We start from the raw sequence: 26,018 nt of genomic DNA on the forward strand, positions 1-26,018 counted from the left end.
ATCTGGGGCTCCACGCAAGATCTCATCCCGTGGGGTCAAAATGATCATGAGAACGGTGAGCAAAGATCCCAGAACCACACGGGGGGACCTGGTGAATGACCTGCAGAGAGCTGGGACCAAAGTAACAAAGGTCACCATCAGTAACACACTACAACGGCAGGGAATCAAATCCCGCAGTGCCAGACGTGTTCCGCTGCTGAAGCCAGTGCATGTCCAGGCCCGTCTGAAGTTTGCCAGAGAGCACATGGATGATACAGCAGAGGATTGGGAGAATGTCATGTGGTCAGATGAAACCAAAGTAGAACTTTTTGGTATAAACTCAACTCGTCGTGTTTGGAGGAAGAAGAATACTGAGTTGCATCCCAAGAACACCATACCTACTGTGAAGCATGGGGGTGGAAACATCATGCTATGGGGCTGTTTTTCTGCCAAGGGGACAGGACGACTGATCCGTGTTAAGGACAGAATGAATGGGGCCATGTATCGTGAGATTTTGAGCCAAAACCTCCTTCCATCAGTGAGAACTTTGAAGATGAAACGAGGCTGGGTCTTCCAACATGACAATGATCCAAAACACACCGCCCGGGCAACAAAGGAGTGGCTCCGTAAGAAGCATTTGAAAGTCCTGGAGTGGCCTAGCCAGTCTCCAGACCTCAACCCCATAGAAAATCTGTGGCGGGAGTTGAAAGTCCGTGTTGCTCGGCGACAGCCCCAAAACATCACTGCTCTCGAGAAGATCTGCATGGAGGAATGGGCCAAAATACCAGCTACTGTGTGTGCAAACCTGGTAAAGACCTATAGTAAACGTTTGACCTCTGTTATTGCCAACAAAGGTTATGTTACAAAGTATTGAGTTGTATTTTTGTTATTGACCAAATACTTATTTTCCACCCTGATTTACGAATAAATTCTTTACAAATCCTACCATGTGGATTCATGGATTTTTTTTCACATTCTGTCTCTCACAGTTGAAGTGTACCTCTGGTGCAAATTACTGACCTCTGTCATCATTTTAGGTGGGGGAACTTGCACAATCGGTGGCTGACTAAATACTTTTTTGCCCCACTGTATGTGGACGCCAGGTCCTAGGAGGTTAAAAATATTCTGCAGTAGAACAAAAACTGAAGAAAACCATGAATCAACATCTGAACATTACCTGATGCTGCTGAAGCAGAGCAAAGTTACAGAGGTTTTTACATAAGCTGGAGAGGAAATGGCATGTCACAAATTTAGAGGATCATCATTTAGCCTGGAGAAATAGTTTGCTGCTTTATAAGAAAGCCCTCCGCAAAGCCAGAACATCTTACTATTCATCACTGATTGAAGAAAATAAGAACAACCCCAGGTTTCTCTTCAGCTCTGTAGCCAGGCTGACAAACAGTCAGAGCTCTGTTGAGCCAACCATCCCTTTAATGTTAACTAGTAATGACTTCATGAACTTCTTCACAAATAAAATTTTAATCATTAGAGAAAAAATGACCAGTAATCATCCCACAGATGTAATATTATCTACAGCTACTTTCAGTACCATTGATGTTAAGTTAGACTCTTTTTCTCCAACTGATCTTTCTGAGTTAACTTCAATAATTACTTCCTCCAAACCATCAACGTGTCTTTTAGACCCCATTCCTACAAAACTGCTCAAAGAAGTCCTGCCATTAATTAATGCTTCAATCTCTAATGATCGGCTATGTACCACAGGCCTTCAAGCTGGCTGTAGTTAAACCTTTACTCAAAAAGCATCTCTAGACCCAGCAGTCTTAGCTAATTATAGGCCAATCTCCAACCTTCCTTTCATATCAAACATCCTTGAAAGAGCAGTTGTCAAACAGCTAACAGATCATCTGCAGAGGAATGGTTTATTTGAAGAGTTTCAGTCAGGTTTCAGGGCAGCACGGTGGCACGGTGGTTAGCACTGTTGCCTCACAGCAAGAAGGTCCTGAGTTCAATTCCACCATCAGGCCGGGATCTTTCTGTGTGGAGTTTGCATGTTCTCCCTGTGTTTGCGTGGGTTCTCTCCGGGTACTCCGGCTTCCTCCCACCGTCCAAAGACATGCAGCTTGTGGGGATAGGTTAATGTGCGAGTGAATGTGAGTGTGAAGTGTTGGCCCTGCGACAGACTGGGGACCTGTCCAGGGTGTACCCTGCCTCTCGCCCTATGACAGCTGGGATAGGCTCCAGCGCCCCCCGCAACCCTGAAAAGGATACGCGGAAGCGAATGGATGGATGGACAGTCAGGTTTCAGAGCTCATCACAGCACAGAAACAGCTTTAGTGAAGGTTACAAATGATCTTCTTATGGCCTCTGACAGTGGACTCATCTCTGTGCTTGTCCTGCTAGACCTCACTGCAGCGTTCGATACTGTCGACCATAATATCCTATTAGAGCGATTAGAACATGCTGTAGGTATTACAGGTACTGCACTGCAGTGGTTTGTATCATATCTATCTAATAGACTCCAGTTTGTGCATGTAAATGGAGAGTCCTCTTCACACACTGAGGTTAATTATGGAGTTCCACAGGGTTCAGTGCTAGGACCAATTCTGTTTACATTATACATGCTTCCCTTAGGCAGTATCATTAGAAGACATAGCATACATTTACACTGCTGTGCAGATGACACCCAGCTCTACCTGTCCATGAAGCCAGATAACACACACCAATGAGTTAAACTGCAGGAATGTCTTAAAGACATAAAGACCTGGATGGCCGCTAACTTTCTGCTTCTTAATTCAGATCAAACTGAGGTTATTGTACTCGGCCCTGAAAAGCTTAGAAATATGGTATCTAAGCAGATTCTTACTCAGCATGGCATTACCTTGGCCTCCAGTAACACTGTGAGGAACCTTGGAGTCATTTTTGACCAGGACATGTCCTTCAACGCACATATTAAACAAATATGTAAGACTGCGTTCTTCCATTTGTGCAACATCTCTAAAGTTAGAAATATCCTGTCTCGCTTCACACCCTGGAGGACGGGGCTGTGGCCCCCCCACACTCCCTAGCAGATCATTACATGGAGAAACCTTTGGAATGCAAGCATGCTGATCCACACAGGTATGCACACATGGGTATTCACAGACGCGGACTAAAGCTTTCTTGGCTGCTGCCTCAAAGCACACTGTGCGCTGTCTATCTTGCGTGCTGCACAATATCGTTTATTATTTAGTAAATATTGATATCTATGACTAGCTAGTTTATTGTGATGGTGCTTTGTTTTCTCTATTATTATGTTGCTCTTTGTTGTTTGCTGTCTCCTCTGTTTGTTTTTTTTGTTTTTTGTTTTTTTTTCTCCATACAGGTGACCCAGGAGTTCTTTTTTTTTTTTTCTCTCTCTTCCCCCCCCTTCTCACCGTCTCTTCTCCCCTTTGGTTTTCTTTCTTTCTCTCCCCCTCTTTCTCTCATTCATTCCCCCTGTCCTATTTATTAAAAAAAAAAAAAAAAAAAAAAAAAATGACAAAGGATGAACTGAAGCTCTGCCATCACGTAATGTCGCATACTGCTGTTTCTGATGTCATTTAAAAAAAAAAAAAAAAAAAAAAAAAAAAAGAAATATCCTGTCTCAGAGTGACGCTGAAAAACTAGTTCATGCATTTATTACTTCCAGGCTGGACGACTGTAATTCATTATTATCAGGAAGTCCTAAAAACTCCCTGAAAAGCCTTCAGCTAATCCAAAATGCTGCAGCAAGAGTCCTGACAGGGACTAGAAAGGGAGAGCAGATTTCTCTAAATCCAGAATTCAAAATCCTGCTCCTCACATACAAGGTCTTAAATAATCAGGCCCCATCTTATCTTAATGACCTTGTAGTACCATATCAGCCTATTAGAGCACTTCGCTCTCGCTCTGCAGGCCTACTTGTTGTTCCTAGAGTATTTAAAAGTAGAATGGGAGGGAGAGCCTTCAGTTTTCAGGCCCCTCTTCTGTGGAACCAGCTTCCAGTTTGGATTCGGGAGACAGACACTATCTCTACTTTCAAGATTAGGCTTCAAACTTTCCTTTTTGCTAAAGCATATAGTTAGGGCTGGACCAGGTGACCCTGAATCCTCCCTTAGTGATGCTGCAATAGACGTAGGCTGCCGGGGATTCCCATGATGCATTGAGTTTTTCCTTTCCAGTCACCTTTCTCACTCACTATGTATTAACAGACCTCTCTGCATTGAATCATATCTGTTATTAACCTCTGTCTCTCTTCCACAGCATGTCTTTATCCTGTCTTCCTTCTCTCACCCCAACCAATCACAGCAGATGGCCCCGCCCCTCCCTGAGCCTGGTTCTGCTGGAGGTTTCTTCCTGTTAAAAGGGAGTTTTTCCTTCCCACTGTTGCCAAAGTGCTGCTCATAGGGGGTCATATGATTGTTGGGTTTTTCTCTGTATGTATTATTGTAGGGTCTACCTTACAATACAAAGAGCCTTGAGGTGACTGTTGTTGTGATTTAGCGCTGTATAAATAAAATTGAATTGAATTGAATTTACCCAGGGAAAAGGGTAACATCTCCTGGGTCTGGGGCCTGATTGCCCCCCTGGGGGCGGTGATACCTGGACCTGGGAGTATAGAGTATGTTTGGGGAGTGCATGTCGTGTAAACCCTTTGAGTGTTTACAATATAACACACTTTAAGGCAGCTGTTGTTGTGATTTGGCAATATGTAAATACTGTTTCATTGAATTCACAGTTCACAAAGAGGTGTATGTGCTTTACTTACTCTCCAGCTGTTTCCTGCTTATTCAGAGAGGTCTGTTTGCAGGAATCAATGTTCAGGTGATCAACAGCCTTCTTCCTCCCAAACTTGTCTCTATGCTTCGAATACACTCTGTAACCCAACCCACAGAGCAGGAGATACAGCGTCACCTGATCTTCATGCTGTGTGGGAACATTTACCTGCTCAGGTGTCAGTTTGTATCAGAGCGGAGGCACAGCGGGAGGGCAGCCATTAGGACAAAGACGAAAAAGGAAAAAGACAGTTATCATAATGAAGAGATATTAGGGAGTTTGAGGTCTTATGGTCTTAGTCAAAGTGTAGCTGAGTGTGGACGATGGCATGATGACTGAAGACTGTGAGAAGATCAGTACGTTGGACATAATTTCGAATTTAGGAATCTATTTAGGAATTTATATCTACTCTGTCAGTAACATCTCCAGTTACCTCTCTGTAGCGCTGTCTCTTTATTCCCACAGGTCCTGCTGCTAGTGCTGATAACACATCATCCACCTCAACAGTAAGTGGACAAAATCGAGTGCATGAGAAACGTTGTATTTTCTTCTTCGTTGAAGGCCACCAGGGGTTATGTAACATCCATGCCTTAGACATGAGTTACTGCTTCAGAGTGACTAACAAAGCTACTGTGTTTTAATCTAAAGGTTGTAAATGTAAATAACAAACTATAATCATATACAGTTCACTTGGAAGACACGGCTGTTCAGGCTTTCCTTTATTTAGTTTTAACTATTTACACCATTTTAATCGCTGTTTCTTATTCTGTATTTAAAAGCACTTTGTGAATTGTGTTCATAAGCAGGGCTATATAAATAAACTTTACATTATTTTAAGCCATTTGAACATATTTTCACTAAAATAATTTCCTGACAGTTTGTTATCGATCTGAACGCTGAATTATAAACATGTTTAGTGATATAAATAAAAATTTAAATTCATATATTCAAAATCTCATTAATCTGCATTCACAAGGCAACAACAACGAGACGTGTTTTTGCAAAGCAAGAAAAATAAAGACATCTGTCATTTTCAGACAATTCTGTTAAAAACAATTCCATTTTATTGATATAGCTCCAAATCACAATAGCAGTCACATCGAGGCGTTTTATATTGTAAGGTAAAGAGCCTAGAATAGTACAGAGAAAACCCCAACAATTAAACAACCCCTATGAGCAAGCACCTGGTGACAGTGGGAAGGAAAAACCTCCCGCAGAGCCAGGCTCAGGGAGGGGCAGCCGTCTGCCACCACTAGTTGGAGGTGAGTGGAGAGACACGGGACAGAAATTAATAAGAGAGACAGAAGTTAGTAATTACTAATGATTAAATGAAAAGCGTTGTGTGAGCTCATAGACAGTAAAAAAGGTGATTGAGTACATCAGGGGAAGCCACCCGGAGGTTGCGTGTCCCCTGCATATTGCAGCGTAACAAAGGAAGGTTTTAGGATCCAGCCCTAAGTATATGCTATATGCTATAAACCAAGCTTTGATTGCTGCCAAAAGCTGAGTAACACGTGTCTTTATCAGGAAGGTGACCAGACACCGCTTTGTTAGTCAGGCTTTTATCTGAAAGTAACAAGAGAGATATTTCATTTCAGGGCTATTTGCCAGAGATTCTCGTAAAACTTGTTGTTAATCTTGTAAAGCTCCAAATTTTACGACCAGACTGTCAATCTTTTCCTTCTCTTAAGGGATTTTTGTGCCAATCTGAAAGTGAAAAGTGAGGATAATAAGGGCAAAAATGTAAATAAATTTAATCCGAAAAAAGAATTGTTTTGGTTATAATCAAACCCCAATCAACTCGGGATAAAGAGCGTTTGACAGATTAATACATTCACCACAACCTGCTCCCTACATCACACTTGTCCCCCGGCATGATGGCTCATCTAATCCCAGCCAATAGAATTTCATCTGTTAATCAGAGGTCTGTTCAAGTAAATTGTCTTGATGCACACTCAATCATCCAGGTAAGGAAATCACAAAAGGTTGATTCAGTTCATCTGGACGTAGCGTTCAGGTGACGTCTTCAGTCTCAGCTGACTGCAGGTTTCCAATCTTATAAACAGTACATTTGCATAATGACTGAACCAGCCCACTGAAGGAACAATGGGCAGTAAGTTCAGTTCCTTGATAATTAGTATGCAAATTCTCATGGACATTGATCAGCAACCAATGATCAATGTCCATGAGAACCATTCACAGAGAAGACACCGTTCCAAAAGCAAACGCACTTGGTTGATGCTGAGAGTGGTGCTGTTGCTGAGGTTGGGGTCATCCTGTAATCTCTTACAACCTACCCCCAACGCTTCAGTGACTGGGATGCAAGTGAAGAGAGATGTAACATCGTACAAGACCATGGTTTCATCTGCCTCCATCTCTCACGTCTCACAAAGTTTTCTCATGATAGTCTTTCTAGTTTGGCAGAATCGTGCACCTACCCATGTCTGCTGGACGTTGTTGTCATTACTAAGTGATGTGAGCGCCATATTACAATAAGTAAGCCAAACGAACAGCACGCAGCAAATAAGTCAAACGTCCTTCGTTGCCTGGTCTTAGACTTTTCTTGCTGAGCTAGATGAGCTTTCTCAGTTCATTCAAACACCTTTTGAAAAGGATGTTTGTTGTTGTTCATCAATGGTCATAAAATTTGCATCTTAATGATCAAGGAACTGACCTCCCAGCTCATTGTTCGTTAGTGGTGCTAATGGTGCAGTGGTGCAGTCATTGTGCAAATGTACTGTTTATAAGATTGGGGTCAGTCAGCTGAGACTGAAGAAGTCACCTGGATGAGTGACGACTCGTTTCAAGTTCATGTAAATTGTTGACAGGTGGACATAACCACTGGAATTTGCATTTTAAGTTCTCAACATTAGCAATTTGGCAGGGACCGTTTTGTTTGTTTGTTTGTTTGTTTGTGCTACAATTTATCATATTTTGATGAGAGGGTGGAGCGTTTTGTTATCTGCCTTGTTTAGCCAGTTTGATTAACAAGCAGCATTCATTACTTATATAGTTTTAACACACACACTTGCATACTTGTTAATCCAGTGTTTAAAACAGTTATAGTGGCCAGTGTCAGCTGACCTGTGGGCCCGAGCAGTCATGTCCATGACTTATAGTTCAATTAGGAAAACAATTCAACTATTTAATCATCAGGCCCAGATGTTGCTGCTAGCCCAAGCTAGTTCTGGTTTACAGCAAATTTGGGTATTTAGACGTTTTAGTTTGACAGTCACACATAACACAAACATTTTTCTAGCAAGTCTTGTGTTGGCTGTAAATGTCACATAGTTTATCAAATAAACTGAACATTGTTATAGTTGTATTGTATCTGATTTGCCCTTTTTGTTTTTCAATCTTACACGTAGGAACCAAAGAAAGACGCACCGGAGCAACCAGGCTCCTCCACGATAGATGTGGTCTCGGTGACAGAAGAAGACCTCCCTACTGTCGAGACCCCCACCAGTCTGAACATCAGCCCCCTGGGCAGCTTTGTCATTGAGCCACAGTCAGGGAACTATTGCACTAAACCCGCAGATCCCCAACCTCCACCCAGTCCAGCCATGCCCATTACCAAAGTGCAGCCATTTATGCATGGTGAGATGCTGTGATACTCCAGGGGTGAATATGTACTTGCATGACATAATGGAAATATTACTGTTCAAGGCTAAAACTAAAAGGAGATCAGCACAAAATCCAACTAAATACAATGCAAAAGATCTTTTACAGATTCAGCTCTTTCTTACATGAACGTCTTTACGTCTCCCTTTTTAAAATGACTTTTACAATTTGCTTTCTACCAAAAAGGTCTGAGTAATATTGAAGAAAATTATTTTGACAATCGTCTTGAAAAATGTCAAAATAATCTTGCTGCTAGATCAGTGTTTGCAAAGGGACACAGTGTGTTTCCTCGGATGTAAAATGCGATGACTAAATAAAGCACACAGTCAGTGTAATAAAGCCTAAACTTAAGAGCCATTTAGTGTTGGAGATGAAAAACTTTTGAAACTCAGGTGCTCATATTGTATATTGTTGGCACAGCGAATTTTCACTAACCCCGTCTGTCCACAGAAGATGACATGGATAAAAGCTGGAAGAGCAGAATCTTAGCCCATCGCTTTGCCGTTCTGATATTCGCTGTTTGCTGCATCCTCGGGGTGGCTGTCCTGCTCAGCGTTGGCCTTGGATGTAAGGAGCTCAGTGCTGTGGTAACTCTCTACATTTTGCAAAAATGGAGCCACTGAAGTGTCAGGATTGTTGCACGTTCGATATGTCACGTGGTTGGTGGTCACAACCTTAATAGGACTGTGTGAAGAATGACCAAGAATGACAGAGGCAGAATTTAGTGGAGCATTATTTTTATTTATCAAAGCTCTAATTCACAAAACTTAACATGGCAACTCAGACAGAATCACACAAATTAATAAAATGTTCAGTAAATAATCAATAAATACAAAAAATACTGAAACAAAAATAACATTTACTCCACACAAGCAACTTATTACAGACCAGCAGAGGTGTTCCTGCCTGGTGCCCACAGGAAACAATGCAGGTTGCCCATCTTTTCTCTTTATGTCTGCAGTATTACCGAACACTGAACAAGATCATTCAGTACTTCTAGAACCTTCCTTATCGACAGTTTCATCTGTGCCTACAGTGGGCCTGAGCTGTTCGGGGAGGTTTCAGTGTGGCTCCTCGTCTCAGTGCATCAACAGCATTTACCTGTGTGACGGAAAACTTCACTGCAAAAATGGGGAAGACGAGCTTGGCTGTGGTAAGACACACACACACACACACACACACACACACACACACACACACACACACACACACACACACACACACACACACACACACACACAGCCATACTAGTTTTTTAATATTTCCACATGTGGAAATACAGCAACTGTACGTTTAGCTAGCAGACACATTTTGTGCAAACTGTGCAGAAATATTTGTGCTTCTGCTGGGATTTTTTAACAGTTTGAAATGAAGTGGCCACAACTTTAGTGACATCTACAGCACCACAAGCATGAGAAGAAAAAAGGATGTGTTGAGGGTGTAAACAGGCTGTGGGATGACACTGTTTTCATATTACTGTGTGAGTTTCTCCGTGTGGTCAGCTCACAGCAATGCCAGCCTGCAGGACAAACACACAGGATCTGGGGGATCTCAGGTGGACTCCCATACAACCAGGCCTGGCTCTGCTTAGCTCCTGAGCTCAGATGTGCTCAGTTGGCATTAACTGAAGATGCCAGAACAGCAGTTCTATGTTTTAGAAAACAGGATAGTGTACCGTCTCCCTTCTTGTAATTTCCTGTCTGTGTCGCATGTGTCTGTCTCTCAGTGCGTCTGAGTGGCAGAAGTTCAGTCCTGCAGGTTCAGATCCAGGGAAAATGGAGGACAGTCTGCTCAGAAGATTGGAACAACAGGCTGGGCAGAGCTGCCTGCAAGCAGCTTGGATACTCCAGGTTACACCAATGTTTCATTCATTTCTGCAGTGTCTAGTTGTCAGGCTGAGATGATACATTTCTTATTCGTGTCCTTTTTTTGTTTAGCACATTTTCTTGTTTTGGATGGACTTTTAAAAAGTGGACCACTGCTCCAAAGGTGGTGGACCAGTGGTCCATTTGACCAGAGTAAACTATCTCCAATTAAATTACAGTACAGTTACTGCAATAGACTGGGAAACTGTCTGGGATGTATTTTATTTATTAACTTGTGGAAGATGGAACATCCATGAATACTGTAACATCTGAGATACTGATAATATAGTACTAGAGATACTATATGTCCAAAAATATGAAGAAAACTTATTCAGTTTGTGTCCAACGTCATCTGCAACTGACATCACTTCAAAATAATGCTTGAAGGAAAGGATTGCTTACTTGGTTAAATGGCTGTTACCTTGAACCCTCCCTCCTTGTGTCCCTGCTCTGTTCACATCAGTGATTCTCTGTGACTGTGGTTCGATGTTCGGGCTTGTTATTATGCTGCAAAATGAATTTGGCTAGTTTGGTTTATGCTGGCAGCAGAAGATAAATTATAAAGACTGCTGAACCAAAAATGTATTTAAAAATGAAAGTAAGAGTCAAGTCAGCTTTAATTGTATAGCACGTTTAAAAGACATTAAGTGTCATGAAACTAAACTCTTACTGCACATAAGAGAGTACAGTTAGAGTTTAGTTGGAGCTGAAAACAACTGTGTTTACAGGGCTTTTATCATTCCAACTACAGTAAGAAATAGATGGTTTAGGTCACAGAGTAATTATGGTTTTGAAACAACAGTAACCGTTGGTTTAACAGAGACAATTTTGCAACGTGCATCACCTTCAGAGGAAAAGACAAACAGGACTGTCAAACCCTGAAATGTATCTGTGTGAGCCGTAACAGATCCAAGACATGAAAGTCTCACAGGATGTCAGACTATGAAGGATAGATATATGAAGATATATGAACATAACCCTGACCCTTTTGTTTTTCAGTTATTTAGAGTCTTTCTTCATCTCTCTGACCTACATTGAGAAGGACCTTCAGACTGACCTGATGTCTTTTCACTGGAACAAGTCACAGATAATCAAGCTTCAGAACGCCCCATCTATCAGGTGTACACACCTTTTGTCCTGTTTGAGTAAATGGAAAGTGTGTATTTGCCCCAAAGTGATAACACTGCTGTTGTCATCCAATTAGCCAATCAGAATTTTAAAAAAAAAAGAAGAAATTGCACCTCAATATTAACCAGTCAAACAAAATACTCTCCAAAAACGGTCTGTTACACAGCAATGAGCGCTATAAATATTTTCACGAAACTATGAAAACATTACAAATTCAAAAGAGACAAACTGTTACTATATCAGCCACATCTGAACTCTATAGACGTACCCTGCATGAAAACATCAAAGACTTCTGATGACCACAGACTGCTACAGAACACTATTGAAATCAATTCTGCCAAAGTATTCACTCACCCAACCAAAGCAAATACTTTGGGTAAAACAGTGTGCAAACATACACTTCACTGGCTTTAGTATCAAGAACACTTTACTATACAGACCAGAGGAGCCAGACATCAAATTACAACCCACCAATTACCTCGTGATCTACAGCTGTCCAGTGGCTGAGCATTTAAAGAGAAGAAGTAGAAGAGGTCATATTAAAGCTTAGAGGGAACGAGATTAATAAAAGATCTTTTAGTCCAGTACACCATCAAAGTATTTTGAAGCTTTCGTTTTAAGGTATAAGAGTGTTTTAACTTGTTGTACGTGTTCAGTTCGGCTGAGCTTCCGTGTCATTTGACCTATGGTTTCTATTTCACCACAGTAAGACACAGTGCAGCTCAGGGCTGGTGACAACTCTAAAATGTCTAGGTGAGAAAGCATGCAGCATTTGTTTTATTGATGTTTTTATTATATAAGAAAGTTTTCCACACACTTTGCTTGTTCTGTGTTTTGTCATATTACAGCCTTATTTCAAAATGGATTAAATTAGCTTTTCACTTCCAAATTCTGCAAACAATACCCCATCATGACAAAAAAAGGGAAAAAATATAACATGCGTATTTAAGTATTCACAGTGTTTGCTCAATGCTTTGTTGAAGCACCTTGGACAGGATTTACAGTTTTACATCTTTTCAAGTATGATGCTACAAGCTTGCCACACCTATTTTCCTCTATTAATCAACCACAGACCAAGACAGACTTTAATTCATTTGAAAGCCTGATGCTTAACATTGTCCAACCCAGCTGTGAAACTCAGAAACCAGTCTTACTTGTTATCATCTATCGTCCACCTGGGCCTTACACAGAGTTTCTGTCTGATTTCTCAGACTTTATATCTAATTTAGTTCTGAGCTCAGATAAAATAATTATTGTGGGTGATTTTAACATCCATGTAGATGCTAAAAATGACAGCCTCAACGTGGCATTTAATCTGTTATTAGACTCAATTGGCTTCTCTCAAAATGTAAAAGAACCCACCCACCACTTTAATCACACTCTAGATCTTGTTTTAACAACGTACGACTCTGGATACTGTAGCTCAAAGGTCTCTAATCAGAAGTACCTGACTCCGTGGTATAATTCTCAAACACGTAGCCTAAAGCAGATGACTCGTAATCTGGAGAGGAAATGGCGTGTCACAAATTTAGAGGATCATCATTTAGCCTGGAGAAAAAGTTTGCTGCTTTATAAGAAAGCCCTCTGTAAAGCCAGAACATCTTACTATTCATCACTGATTGAAGAAAATAAGAACAACCCTAGGTTTCTCTTCAGCTCTGTAGCCAGGCTGACAAACAGTCAGAGCTCTGTTGAGCCAACCATCCCTTTAACGTTAACTAGTAATGACTTCATGAACTTCTTCACAAATAAAATTTTAATCATTAGAGAAAAAATGACCAGTAATCATCCCACAGATGTAATATTATCTACAGCTACTCTTAGTACCATTGATGTTAAGTTAGACTCTTTTTCTCTAATTGATCTTTCTGAGTTAACTTCAATAATTACTTCCTCCAAACCATCAACGTGTCTTTTAGACCCCATTCCTACAAAACTGCTCAAAGAAGTCCTGCCATTAATTAATGCTTCAATCTCTAATGATCAGCTATGTACCACAGGCCTTCAAGCTGGCTGTAGTTAAACCTTTACTCAAAAAGATTCTCTAGACCCAGCAGTCTTAGCTAATTATAGGCCAATCTCCAACCTTCCTTTATATCAAACATCCTTGAAAGAGTAGTTGAGTAGTGGTGAAGAGCTGCAGTCCTTCTCTACAGAGCAACGCTCTTGGTCACCTCTATGACTAATGGTCTTCTACCCTTATTGATCAGATTGGCTGGTTGGCCAGCTGTAGGAAGAGTCATGGTCTTTCTTTCATTTATGAATGATGGTGGCTGCTGTGCTCTTTGTTGTGGAACATTTTCTTTACCCTCTCCCTGATCTATCCCTCAATACAATCCTGTGCATTTTATGTTTTTTATTTTCAATAAATTTGCAAGAATTTTGAGTTTATTGTATGTAGAAAGGCGTGAGGTGAAAACTTAAATTTAATCGATTTTAATCCTTCATTGCTTTTTTTGAAATAAAGCTATAAAATATATATATATAGAGCAAATATATATATCCCCTACAATTAGGAGAGAGGAACCTGTGTCACTCTCCTTTGAAATCTAGTCTAAACAAACTACTCTAGACAAAAACTATTTTGTCTAGATTTAGCTTTAAGAGCATAGCAAGCAGCCTTCCAGTGGCCCTTTTTATGACAAAAGTTACAGACTTTGTCCAGGTTGTACAAGTTGACCTCTGATCCACCTGACTGGTCAGAAACACTAACAGAATCAGCACTAGCTTCAACTGTAGTACCAGGGTTATGAGAATCCCCCAAAACACACTCATGAGCCACCATATAATCTTCTGCTAGAGCAGCAGCTTCAGTAGCAGTGTTTGCTTTTTAATTGTTGATGTGCAACTATAGCCTCAAGAATCCAAATTTTAAACTGATCCAAGACTATAACCCTGTAAGCCTAACCCAGCCTACAGGGTTTGATGTGAACAGATAAACTCAAGATTGTTTGTCCTCCTTTTTTTCCAAGTCCCAAATCGTTCCCTGTAAGCGTAGAGAAAGCTGCTTTTACAATATAATAACTTAGAATAAAGAACCTTGAACTTTGTCTTTCTAGTAAACTTCCAGTGCAAACTGTAGCATTAGTGTCAGCAGTATCGAACTACTGTCATTGATGTGAAACATGTTCGAGCAAGGAGAAAAAAGTTTTCTGAATCATTTTCATTAAATTTTGACAACAGTGTCAGGTTGCACAAAATATAATACTTTTCAGTCCAATGGTAAAATAAAGAATACCGCAGCTCAACAAGATTTCAGTTTTCCACTTTTAATCAAATATAGCCTATATCTCTCCGCAGCTTTCAAAACACATTCTCTCCATTGCTAACTGCTTCTCATTTTCTGCATTTTGTTTCCTTGCATCATGTTCTAGCAGTAATTTAAGCAACTCATTTTACTGCAACTCGTTCTGACACCTGGCAGAGAAGAACTAGGAACAGCTGAACCAAGTTCCCTTGTACATGAATCAAAACAGCCATTTCACTTAAATTTGCTTGGATACTTTAAACGTGTCCATAAACCTCTTGTCAAATCTCAGTCTCATAATGATCTACTATTGATCATCACTATTAATGAGATAAAAGCCTTAATAAAGGAATCTATTTAGCCATATTTTTACAACACACGAGTCAGAGGATCAATTGACCTCCTCTACATGTCATGCTAAAACCCAAACATTGCTGCTTCCAGGGTACAAACAAATCCAGAAGAGTACAAATCCCTTCTCATATACTGCCTGCTTATAAAGCATAACCTGATACTTAGCCTACTCTTCATGCAGTGTCAATGCCAGATTGGCTGTCTGTATCTGGAAGTCCCCCGGGATCTCAGCTTGGTCATTCTCAACCACCCTGGGGGGCATATCCCATTTTCACTTCCAAGGGGCTTCCTAGCCATACTTGACACAGATGTCACTGTGTACTATTCTAGCCACTAGGTTATGGCGCTCCATGTATGCCCTGCCTGGTGTGGTAAACTCCAGCTCCTTTCAATCTTGTGCTTAGAGCTTGTTCCTGTGCTGCCATGATTATTGCCTCTGTCCTGTCTTTCAGTCCAGCTTTGTCCAGCCATTGTTAGGATTTCTCAATATTAGTTACTTCTTCTATCTGCCAGTACATGTTGTACAAGGGCACGTCCTTCTATAATGGTTTCTCTTCTCGCCCCTCTTCTTTCTTGGGTTTCTGCTGATGGAGAGTGGTTTAGACACACACTAGTCCTTGGCCTCCTTTCTTCTGCTTCTGCTGGACTTGGGGTGAAACCCTCGTGGCATGGTAAGGAGCTTTCTTGACCTGATGTAAGTGTCTTCTGTCTTCTCCTTTGACCAATTATTGTATCAGCAGGGTATCTGACAAACAGCAGGGCACAGGTGTTGGCCGGATCTTTTTCTTCCCATTCATCTGAGTCCTCAGGACTTACCTTACTCTGCAGGTATTTGGTGGTTACAGCTTTTCTAGCAGCCTCTTCATGGTTCATATTTGCCTTTGGGATTCTGAGGTCCTTGATGTCTGTAATGTTGTCTTCTCCCACTCTTTGTTACCATCTGACTACACTTCTCCGGACCGGATGAAGTTTCAATGTCACTTCTGTTAGATCTTAGTGGTGTGGATCAGTGAACTGATGTCTCGTTCACTCCTGGCGAAAAGATTGATGTCATCCATGTAGAGGGTGTTTGCTCCATTCGGAATTCGGTATCTGTAGCCAGACTTGCTGATGATCTGGCTGGGGGGGTTTAGGCCTACACCGAACAGTTAACCTCTTGTGTTTTTCCGCCCATCTTCATTTTATTCTTGATGACGGCTCTTAGGGTCCTGTTAATCTTGTACAGTTCTAGATATTAGAATATGAACCATGTGCCTATTCATGTTAGCCGCTATGATGCCAGGAGCATCCGTGTTGTGCTGAGGCAGATTTTTGGCCAGTAGTTGGATGGGACCAGTCCCTTTTGGAGATTCTTGAGGATCAGGACTATCTGGCCTGCAGCTGGTCATTCTGGGTGCATCAAATGCATTAGCAGCTGGTTAGTTTGTGCTGCCAGACACTCATTGAGTGCAGTTAACTTATTGAGCAAGTTGGAGAGCAGGCCCTGGTCCTGTCCAACTCTTCATGCTGTTTCTTGGATGTCTCCCATTGTGACTGTGACTGAAGCATGTTCAGGGTGGAGATTACCATGGTCTGCTCTTAGATCCACCAACCACTGAGCATTATTGTTATGCAATCCTTCTCCCATATGCTCTTCCAGTAGTGCTGCACCTCCTGCCCTGGTGATGATGTTCTCAGACTGTTCCTCTGGCACTGAAAGAACATCTTGGATGGTTTAATGGAGAACATCTGGTTTATCCTTCTGACTTTTATCTCTCTATATCTGCCCAATCATTTATTGATAGGGACCTAGAAGAGAGAGACCTAATGTTTAATAAACCAAATTTAACTGTTTTGCTGCGATTTAAGCATTGTTTAAATGCTTAAATGTGATGCTTAAATCGGTATAAATGGTAGAAATTTGTTTTTTCAGCAGGCCAGGCATTCCAAAATCTGCTTCTTTTCCCCTTCTTTTAGGCTTTAAGCAGTGGAGTTGCTGCATGTTTCAGATCATACCTGCTGCATAATCAAGGCCTAAGGGCTTAAGATTCAGGGCCTAAACTGAAGGCGAGACCTTCTCCTTCAAGATTGTTTAGTACAGAGCAAGGTTTCATCAAAGTAGCAGTAGTAGTGGCTTTTTTTTGGTCAGCTGTATTGAAGTCGTTACCCCACAAATGTAAGGTATTACACATTACTCATCACTTTCATTGCTACTAATTACATTTACTAAAAGTAACATTTTCTTAAAAGTAATCCATTACATTCCTTAATTCTTCACTGGAAAAACAAATTCTTTATGCTACTTGTTGCATTAGTTTGTCGTTACTCTGTAAAATTACTAATTTACAAAACACGCATTATTTCAAGATGCAGTGGTCAGCACAGAAGAAAGTCCTGGGTTATGTAAGTGTGATTGGCTGTCTGTCTCTCTGTGTCAGCCCTGCAACTGCCTGGGCAGGGTAAGCCCCTCCTCCTGCCATATGGCAGCTGAGATGGGCTCCAGGATCCCCGTGACCCTGAAATGGATAAGCCCAGGAGACATTATATCAAATGTTTATTATTTATTTGGCTTATTAACCTCAACATACGACAATGCTGCAAAAAAATTAATTTTCAAGTACAAAAATAAATATCAAACCAGTTTATAATCAGGTGGACGAAAAGATCCATTCACTGATTGTATGTACAATATGCATAAACTTTGAACTATTTACAGTGAAACAACACAGAAGATCAAACAACATAACATAAATTAAAATATGTAAAACTCAAAAAAAGCATCCATGTAACAATTTTAACAACTGAAGTGTATCACTTATTTCCTCACCTTTCCAGCTTGTTATCTTTGTAGTGCTATACTCTTTCTCTGTCTCAGCCCCCCCCCCCCCCTTTTTATTTTGTGTGTGCTGAGTCTGTAACCCCTCCCCCCGCCCTTCCCCTTCCTGCTCAGTGCATAGCAATGACTATTTGATGTCCTGTGCCTTTCGTTCCCAGCCGACACACTGTCACTATAGGACAGTACTAACCTTCTGGTGGTGACACTATAACTGCTTGACACTTTGTTTCTCTGTGCCCTCAGATTGCGGTCTCAGGCCTCAGTACAGGACACGTATTGTTGGAGGTAACATCACGAAACAAGGCCAGTTCCCCTGGCAAGTTAGCCTCCATTTTAGGAATGAACACCTGTGTGGAGGCTCCATCATATCACCATACTGGGTCATCACTGCAGCACATTGTGTGTATGGGTGAGTCAATCAGATGTAGATATTTTACATTCTCTACAAACATCTGGTTCTTCTTAATACTGACAACAAAGGCCTGTTTGTTGAGCGGGCATAAAAACACTATTATGCTTATGTCTGTTAAGTCCTTGTTGTATCCAAGGGTTCTTCTCCTAATGCCTGGCAGCTCCAACTTTGCCTAATGTATCCACTATCCCTCTTCTGCACATGTCCAAACCACTTCAGGTTGTCACGGTCTGTGTGGCAGACCGTGGGGATGAGAGGAATGAGGACCCAAGATGCAGGACTTAATGATGAAGGCAGTGTGTTTATTTACAGTGGTGTAATAGTTCACAGAATAAATCCCCGTGTTTTCCCCTTGACTTCCGTGTCGTCTCTTCACCCACAAGTCCGTGCTCTTCCTCTCCTGTGTGCCCTCGCACCCTGTGCTCGCTGCTCTTGTCTTCCCTGCTCCTTGCTGGAGAAAATAACAAAGAGTCAGGACACTCGACTACCGCAGGCATGCACTCACCGGACTTAACATTTATCACCACTAACATGGAGTCTCACACAACAATCCCACACCGAGGAGCACTCAGCCACAGTCTTAAGAAGCTCCCCAACGACGCTTCATTAGCTGCAGGTGTATGTGATCATCTACTTCAGGTGTGGCCATCCTCTAGACAGGACACGCCCACCAGGCCTACCTGAAAAGTCCTTTCAGAGAGGCGGGCTCTCGCTTCGGCCACTAAGAGAGTTGGAGATGGTTTTGATCTGACCAATGAGCCGAATTTACGGCCTTCTGACGAGTGAAGCGTGCAGAGTTTTTTTCAACCAAAACAGCTTTGCAGACTCTCCAGAAACACACAAGTCCTTACCAGCTGCCCCACAACCCAGTGTTTCAGATGGCTGAAAGAAATGTTTGATGGCAAAAGGCAATGCAGTGTTGAGGTTCTAACGTTTAAATAAGAAAATGCCAAGAGGAGACCAGCAGCCCTGAGTCTGCATGCAAAACATGAAAAACTCCAAAGCAGATGCTTGTTCTTACATAGCTGCACATATTCTTTGTTGTGGTACTTTTCTGTTCCAATGAAACAAGAAGATCTCATTTTAAAGTCCTTTTTTTTTGCCATCCTGTGATTGCATTTGCCATATTCTCTTAATATCTTCGAGCTATTTCCAAGAATGCTGATGTTAGATTCAGTTTTAAAGCTGGATGTGATCTTAAAGTCACTCTCACAGCACTGATTTTAGAGTAATGTACAATAATTGTAATGTCATTTAAATTTCCAAACGGCAGTCAGGGTTATGTTGAAGTACAGGCTGTATGGAGGACCGTACCTTATCTGTTAAGCTCGCCTTTATGACACCATGTCTGTGTGAATTACTGACATGATATCAACATACCAAGGAGTTTATGACTTGTTTTTCTTTTATCAAAGAAAAGATGGAAAACTTGAAGTTACAGCACAATTTCTCCAAATGTGTGCTTCTTTTTAAGCCAGGGTGCTTTTACAGCATTCACATTAGCTCAGGTGATAAAAATACAATGACCACACAGACAGGAAGTGAACTTTAACATTCGAGGTTCTGTTCGAGTCTTTCTTAGATGATGTGAACAGTCTCATGGAGCTTCTTTTTTATTTATTGCAAAATCACTTGTACTTTATTTGAACACATGCAGGGAGCTTCTGTGATGCATTTACTTCTCCGGCCTCGTGTTCCCATCTTGTATTTCTAAAACCCAACTTCTGTGTTTGCTCTGTAGAAACACCAATGAATCTAAACATTCACAGATTTCATCAGTACATCTTCAACATTTTAAGTCTTTGTTGTTTTTATGTTTTACATTTTAAAAAAGTTTCAACATTTTCTGTTTTCAAAGCACAGTGGCATGGAAAAAGATTTTTCTGCTGCTGCAGAAATGATTGTCCCAGAATGATTCTGGGATTTTATGGTCAAACATTGTGATTTCCTAACTGTGTGTGGAGTAACATGAGCTTTCTCTGATGATGTAAGTGTCCTGACCAAGAATGGTTCAGGATTAAACAACACAAACTGTTTTGATAGCAGAAACGGTCTATCTTACAGCTCTCAGAGGTTACAGACAGTTTTACAGACACATCCTTTTTCATGTCTGTTTACGTGGTTTTTATGTATATAGTTATTCTCAATAGTACACGCATCGTCTAACTTTTCTTTGCTCTACAGTGTAAATGTAGGAACTTGCAAGTTTTTTTTCAAACTCTCACAATTTAACACTCAATGCCAAAAACAGGGTTGACCCATGTTTCTATGATGTCTGCTTCAAATATGTACAGCTCTGAAAATCCCTTCTTCTTCTTTTAAAGTAATGTAGAACATGATCTCTCTCACTCTTTGTGTCTGTAAAAAAGAAAACCACAAACTGGTAATCGCGTAATAATAATAATAATAATAATAGCTTAATAATGCAGAATTGTGATATGGAAATAAAAAACTGAAGTTGTGGCTATTTGAACACGTTGCCTGCCTGCAGCACTGAAGGACTCTGTGAGAGACGTCTGTCTCGCCCTAGCAGCACCTGTCCCTGTCCTCCTCTTCACTTTGCCTCAACATATTTCATCCTATTCTGTGATATGATTTACTCTGAGGTGTTTGACGAGGTCAGTGCTGTTGCCACAGCATCTCACTTTCTTGCCACATGTATCGCAAACCGTGTCGTGGCCGTTTGTGGAGATAAAATACGTCCACACATGACTCCGTTTCACTCAGCCATTGTTGTGAGTGCGCACGCCAGTGGCTGCAACACATTTATACAGCCATGTTTCGCACATGACTATGAAAGGCGGAAGAGGAAGTAGTTCCTTCCGATTTAGACGATCCGAATGATATAGTTTCTTTCCACTGTGTTCCTGTTAATGATAAACTACAAATTTACCCCAAAGTACTAAAATATCGATGAGAATCGATTCTAGAACATAAATTACTGGTATTGGAAGAATCGATATTTCAATATCAATCTGCACATCACTACTATCCACAGCAGCCTCTGACCTGATGACCTCAGCGCTCGGGAAGAGGGATGAGGTTTCAGCAGATCAGATATAAAATGGGGAGCTTGACCATGCAGGGCCCTTAAGGTTAAAACCAACATTTTAAAGTGAAACCTAAAGTTTCCTGGCAAGGAAGTTGTTGTTTAACCATTGCTTGATATCTGCCGGGCAATTACTTAAACAAGACCATTTAAAACTCAGACTTTGAAAGAACAGTGTAACTGAATGTCATCAGCATAGAGATGATAGGAAATATTGTTGTAATGCCTAATGATTTGGACCAGGGGGGAAATATAGAGCACAAAACATGGAGTACACTGTGTTTAATACGTTTAAAAGAGCATTTGTATCATGGTTCAATTTTACAAGCATCCTGTTTTATTGTGAAGAGCTTTGTAAGAAGAAGTGAATGTGGTTGTGATCGGTAGCAGGATTGAGAGAAGTTGCAACGGAAATTACAAGAAGATTTGTATTTGTATGAACCAGACTGCTTGATAGTCCGTGTCCATGCACACATTTTGCAAACCGCCTGTGAGAAGCTCGAAATCCACAGTGCAGCTGCTCACTTTTGTTTTAGCATCTTGGAGTTGTCCGCTAATCACTCTGCATTCCTTCACACATAACTGTTTCGGTACATAAAACATGCCCTCCACCCTCTCGAAACATGAGACTACAGAGCCTATCAAAGCAGTATAAAAACATGTCTGTAATGAGTTGAAGTTTGACAGTGAAAAGACGTCCACAACAACCACATTTTGGCCCATACATGGAGGTCGTACAGACAACAACACTAGATGTTCAGTAGACATTGGAAAAAGATGTCTCCTGGCATTCCAAAACAACAATATTCAATTTCAATTCAATTTTATTTATACAGCACCAAATCACAACAGTCACCTCAAAGCGCCATACATTGTACAGTAGATCGTACAATAATGCATACAGAGAAAAACCCAACAATCATATGAGCAGCACTTTGGCGACAGTGGGAAGGAAAAACTCCCTTTTAACAGGAAGAAACCTCCGGCAGAACCAGGCTCAGGGAGGGGCGGGGCCATCTGCTGTGATTGGTTGGGGTGAGAGAAGGAAGACAGGATAAAGACATGCTGCGGAAGAGAGACAGAGATTAATAACAGATATGATTCAATGCAGAGAGGTCTGTTAATACATAGTGAGTGAGAAAGGTGACTGGAAAGGAAAAACTTTTTCCTTTTCCAGAGGATTCAGGGTCACCTGGTCCAGCCCTAACTATATGCTTTAGCAAAAAGGAAAGTTTGAAGCCTCATCTTAAAAGTAGAGATAGTGTCTGTCTCCTGAATCCAAACTGGAAGCTGGTCCCACGGAAGAGGCGCCTGAAAACTGAAGGCTCTGCCTCCCATATCAGCCAGCTCGCTCTATTTACCAGTCATAGCCCTGATTCTTTCCTCCTTTCTCCAATGTTTCCTTTTCTTTCTCTATCTCAAACAGGTTTTCCTCCTCTCCTTCTACTCTGTTTTCAGTAACATAATTTCCACGCTGAGTGGCTGTAGCTCAGGAGGTAGAGCAGCTCATCTGCTAATCAGAGGGTTGCTATTTTGGTGACTGTTCCAGCCTGCTTGCCAAAAACTTGTGGGCAAGCTACTGATCATTTCCAAAGTTGCTCTCTGATGAAGCCATCAGAGTATGACTGATGTTGTCTAAAATGCTTTGAGTGTACAGGTAGAGCAGAAAGGCTCTATAAGAACAAGTCAATGTACCACGCTGCTGGCCAACAACGGCTGAGGTCACGTTCAGTATGTTTATTTATTAAATGCAAACATCAGGAACATTTTAGATTGACGTAAGCTTTTCTCAGTTATCATCTGTTATTGTTCACACTTTGCCGCACTTATAAGATCACACTGAGGCTGATGGAACGACTGGGACAGACTGAGCCTACCCTATTTGTTGTGTGCTCATGTCTTTTTTCCGTTTTGTCCCCCCCACCCCCCGGATCTTTTCTTGCTGTTTGTGCTCAGGTTTGTAAACTCCTCCATGTGGGCGGTCTATGTGGGACTGACAGAGCAGCCGCTTCACGGGGCCCAGGCTTTGGCTGTTGAGAAAATCGTATACCATAATCGTTACCGACAAAAAGGACTCGACTATGACATCGCACTGATGAAACTGGCCAAGCAACTTGAAGTTAATGGTATTAGTATCCTTCAACCTCTCATTCGCTACAACTTTTTTCCTTGACAACACTCCCTAACACTCATTATTTATAGCCAAAGCTAGAGTGATCCAGGTGTCTTCATTGGCAGACTCACAGGATGCAGTTCAATCCCCAGACCAGGCAGATTTACTACTTTTGTTATTCACATTCTTTGTAGTTTACTTCATATTCCTGTAAGTGCATCTTTGTTAGAATGTCTTCAGCACATACTGCAAGCGAACAATGAGCATGGCTATGCAAATACATTTCACTACATACAACAGTAAATGCATCCTTATTAGTATAGATTTTACTACATAGAAAAGCACATATCAGAACACATCCCACTTCAAATGGGTTCCCAACAGTGATTGCACACTGAACACCAGTTGCCCCATGAGTTGGTGTACGTTCTCTGTTCACTGGTAAATCTAAATTATTGACGGCCTTATTTTTTTCCCGTATTGTACTTTTAGACCTATAAACTGCATAGTGCACTGCATCAAAGATCGTTCCGTGTCTGGCAAACTTAAAATACGTGACAGCTATCAGATAATCTTCCTTTCAGTCCTGTTTAGGGATCTTTCACTCTCTTCCCTCCCTTCTGCTTTACTTTCTCTCCTAGGATATTTTCTTCCTGACCTTGGAGTCCCATAGATCAGATTGTATGAATAAGTCTGACATGTATCAGTAACACTTTTCCCTGCAGGCTCTGTGCAGCCCATCTGCCTGCCCAGCCATGGAGAGGAGTTTAAGGAGGGCACCTTGTGCTGGATCTCTGGTTGGGGTGCAACAGAGGAAGATGGTGAGTGTAGACATCTAAAGCTTATTTTGTATTCTGTTTAGTTAGGTGTTGTTTAGGGTGTTTTTGTGGGGATGGGGCCACATTTATATGGTTGAAATTCTTCTTTTTAACAGGAGACACTAGTGTTGTTCTGCGCTCAGCTGTGGTACCACTTATCTCCAACCAGAACTGCAACAAACCAGAGGTTTACAAGGGCTTAATCTCCTCCTGGATGATCTGTGCAGGATACCTGGAAGGTGGAATTGACTCCTGTCAGGTAGAGCTAGTTTCCTTTTGCACTAAAATGAGATATATTAGTTTTATGGGGAGGAGGTGGATTGCACAGATGAGAGTCTGAAAGGGAGAATGACAGAGCACAGATTTAAACTACTGTACGCGTTGCTATGACCACAAGCACGCAAACAAGGTACAAGGGTTGTAATGGCAAACCAGTCGATCCGAGTCGAGTCTATTATTAAATTCCGTTCTTTGTATTCTCTAACGGCAAAGAAAGACACGGCTCAAAGTGGTCTAACTCAAAAAATGATCTTTAATTTTACATTTTCCGGAAAATGGAGACTGAGCAGACACACAAACACGCCAGCCCAAGTCTGAGGCATCAGCACCCCGTCTTGCTATATTTTGCAGCATGTCACACCCAGTTTCGATACAAACATTATATAGTTCCTCTTTTCTTTGTGTCAAATTTCCGGTGCAGCTTTGCACTTCCTCTTTCTAAAGTCTGTTGCCAGGGCAACCTGTCACCCTTAACATAGTTCTCATCTGGGTCTGGCATACATAAAACAATATAATCAGACAATAAGCACTAAGATTATATATTAAATACATGACACAATCCGTGGCAAGTCGACATGATTAGGTAATAATGGAAAAGGGGCGTATGTATGTTTTCACCTATCTGGTGTTTCCAGGGGGACAGCGGCGGTCCGCTTGCCTGTGAGGACTCGTCTGTGTGGAAGCTAGTGGGAGCAACCAGTTGGGGCATTGGCTGTGCTCACATAAACAAGCCGGGCGTTTACACCCGCATCACACTCGCTCTCAGCTGGATCCACAAACAGATGGAGGTCAGTGTCCATATTTAAGGTCCCGATGTAGCAAATCTTGACTTGAGTCAAGTACTAATCCTGTCTGTCACATCCAGCAGACAATGTCTAAAAATGGATTCAGACTGATTATGAATGTAATATTACTATTAATGCACATGCAGCATTCTTGAGGCTCATCTACGCGCAACTGGTTTAAATGTCTTTACACACATAGCGGGTTTAGTCCGTGCGTTTTGATTAGCTTGTGAACAGATACACAAAGCGTTTTATTATGCAATGAAAATGCAAAAATGTATGCATCAGATGTCATCATCCACATAACTTATTCAAAGTTTGCAACATGCATATACAAAGATGCAATTACTTCTCATGTTAATGTTTAAGACGCTTGTGGTGGGGCGTGGTCTGCGGTGCCGTGCGGACGCACCTGCACGGCATCCGCAATCACGCCCGCCGTGTTAAAACACGGGGACTCAGGGGTTGGTGGTGGTTGTGGTGGTGTGATGCAAATGTTAAATAAAGAAAACATGGATCTGTGGTCCCGTCGTGCCTTAATTCCACCACAACGCTATATTTAGAAACTGAATCACTATCATTGCGAAGTTTGAACACAAGCAAGGAATTTGTCGTTGTTATATTCTATCTCTGTACCACTGTTTGTTGTGGTACAGAGATAGAATATATGGTACATTTCTATGTAAATATTACAAATATGAAAAAGAAATACACACAAAGAGAATATATACTAACTACCTACAGATATAGATCACAAATTAGAAATGAAGAAATATGTATGCAAGGTATATATAAGGTACGGCATGATATGCAAAGTGG

At 41.3% G+C, this 26,018-nt stretch overlaps 1 protein-coding gene across 1 annotated transcript; it reads left to right on the forward strand.

Annotated features, from left to right (window-relative positions):
- Positions 1-5,044: 5,044 nt before the first annotated feature.
- Positions 5,045-25,220, forward strand: tmprss3a (transmembrane serine protease 3a). The gene is made up of 11 exons (XM_085373704.1): positions 5,045-5,069; positions 5,179-5,219; positions 8,082-8,310; positions 9,371-9,487; positions 10,061-10,184; positions 11,199-11,320; positions 17,987-18,152; positions 23,161-23,330; positions 24,043-24,138; positions 24,252-24,394; positions 25,050-25,220. The coding sequence occupies exons 1-11, from the start codon at positions 5,045-5,047 to the stop codon at positions 25,218-25,220; spliced, it is 1,404 nt and encodes a 467-aa protein (XP_085229830.1).
- The last annotated feature ends 798 nt before the right edge of the window (positions 25,221-26,018 follow it).

Source organism: Diplotaxodon limnothrissa, linkage group LG16, assembly GCF_057381915.1.
Source record: "Diplotaxodon limnothrissa isolate DT_005_m linkage group LG16, D_limnothrissa_male_GT1.1, whole genome shotgun sequence".
NCBI classification, from domain to species: domain Eukaryota; kingdom Metazoa; phylum Chordata; class Actinopteri; order Cichliformes; family Cichlidae; genus Diplotaxodon; species Diplotaxodon limnothrissa.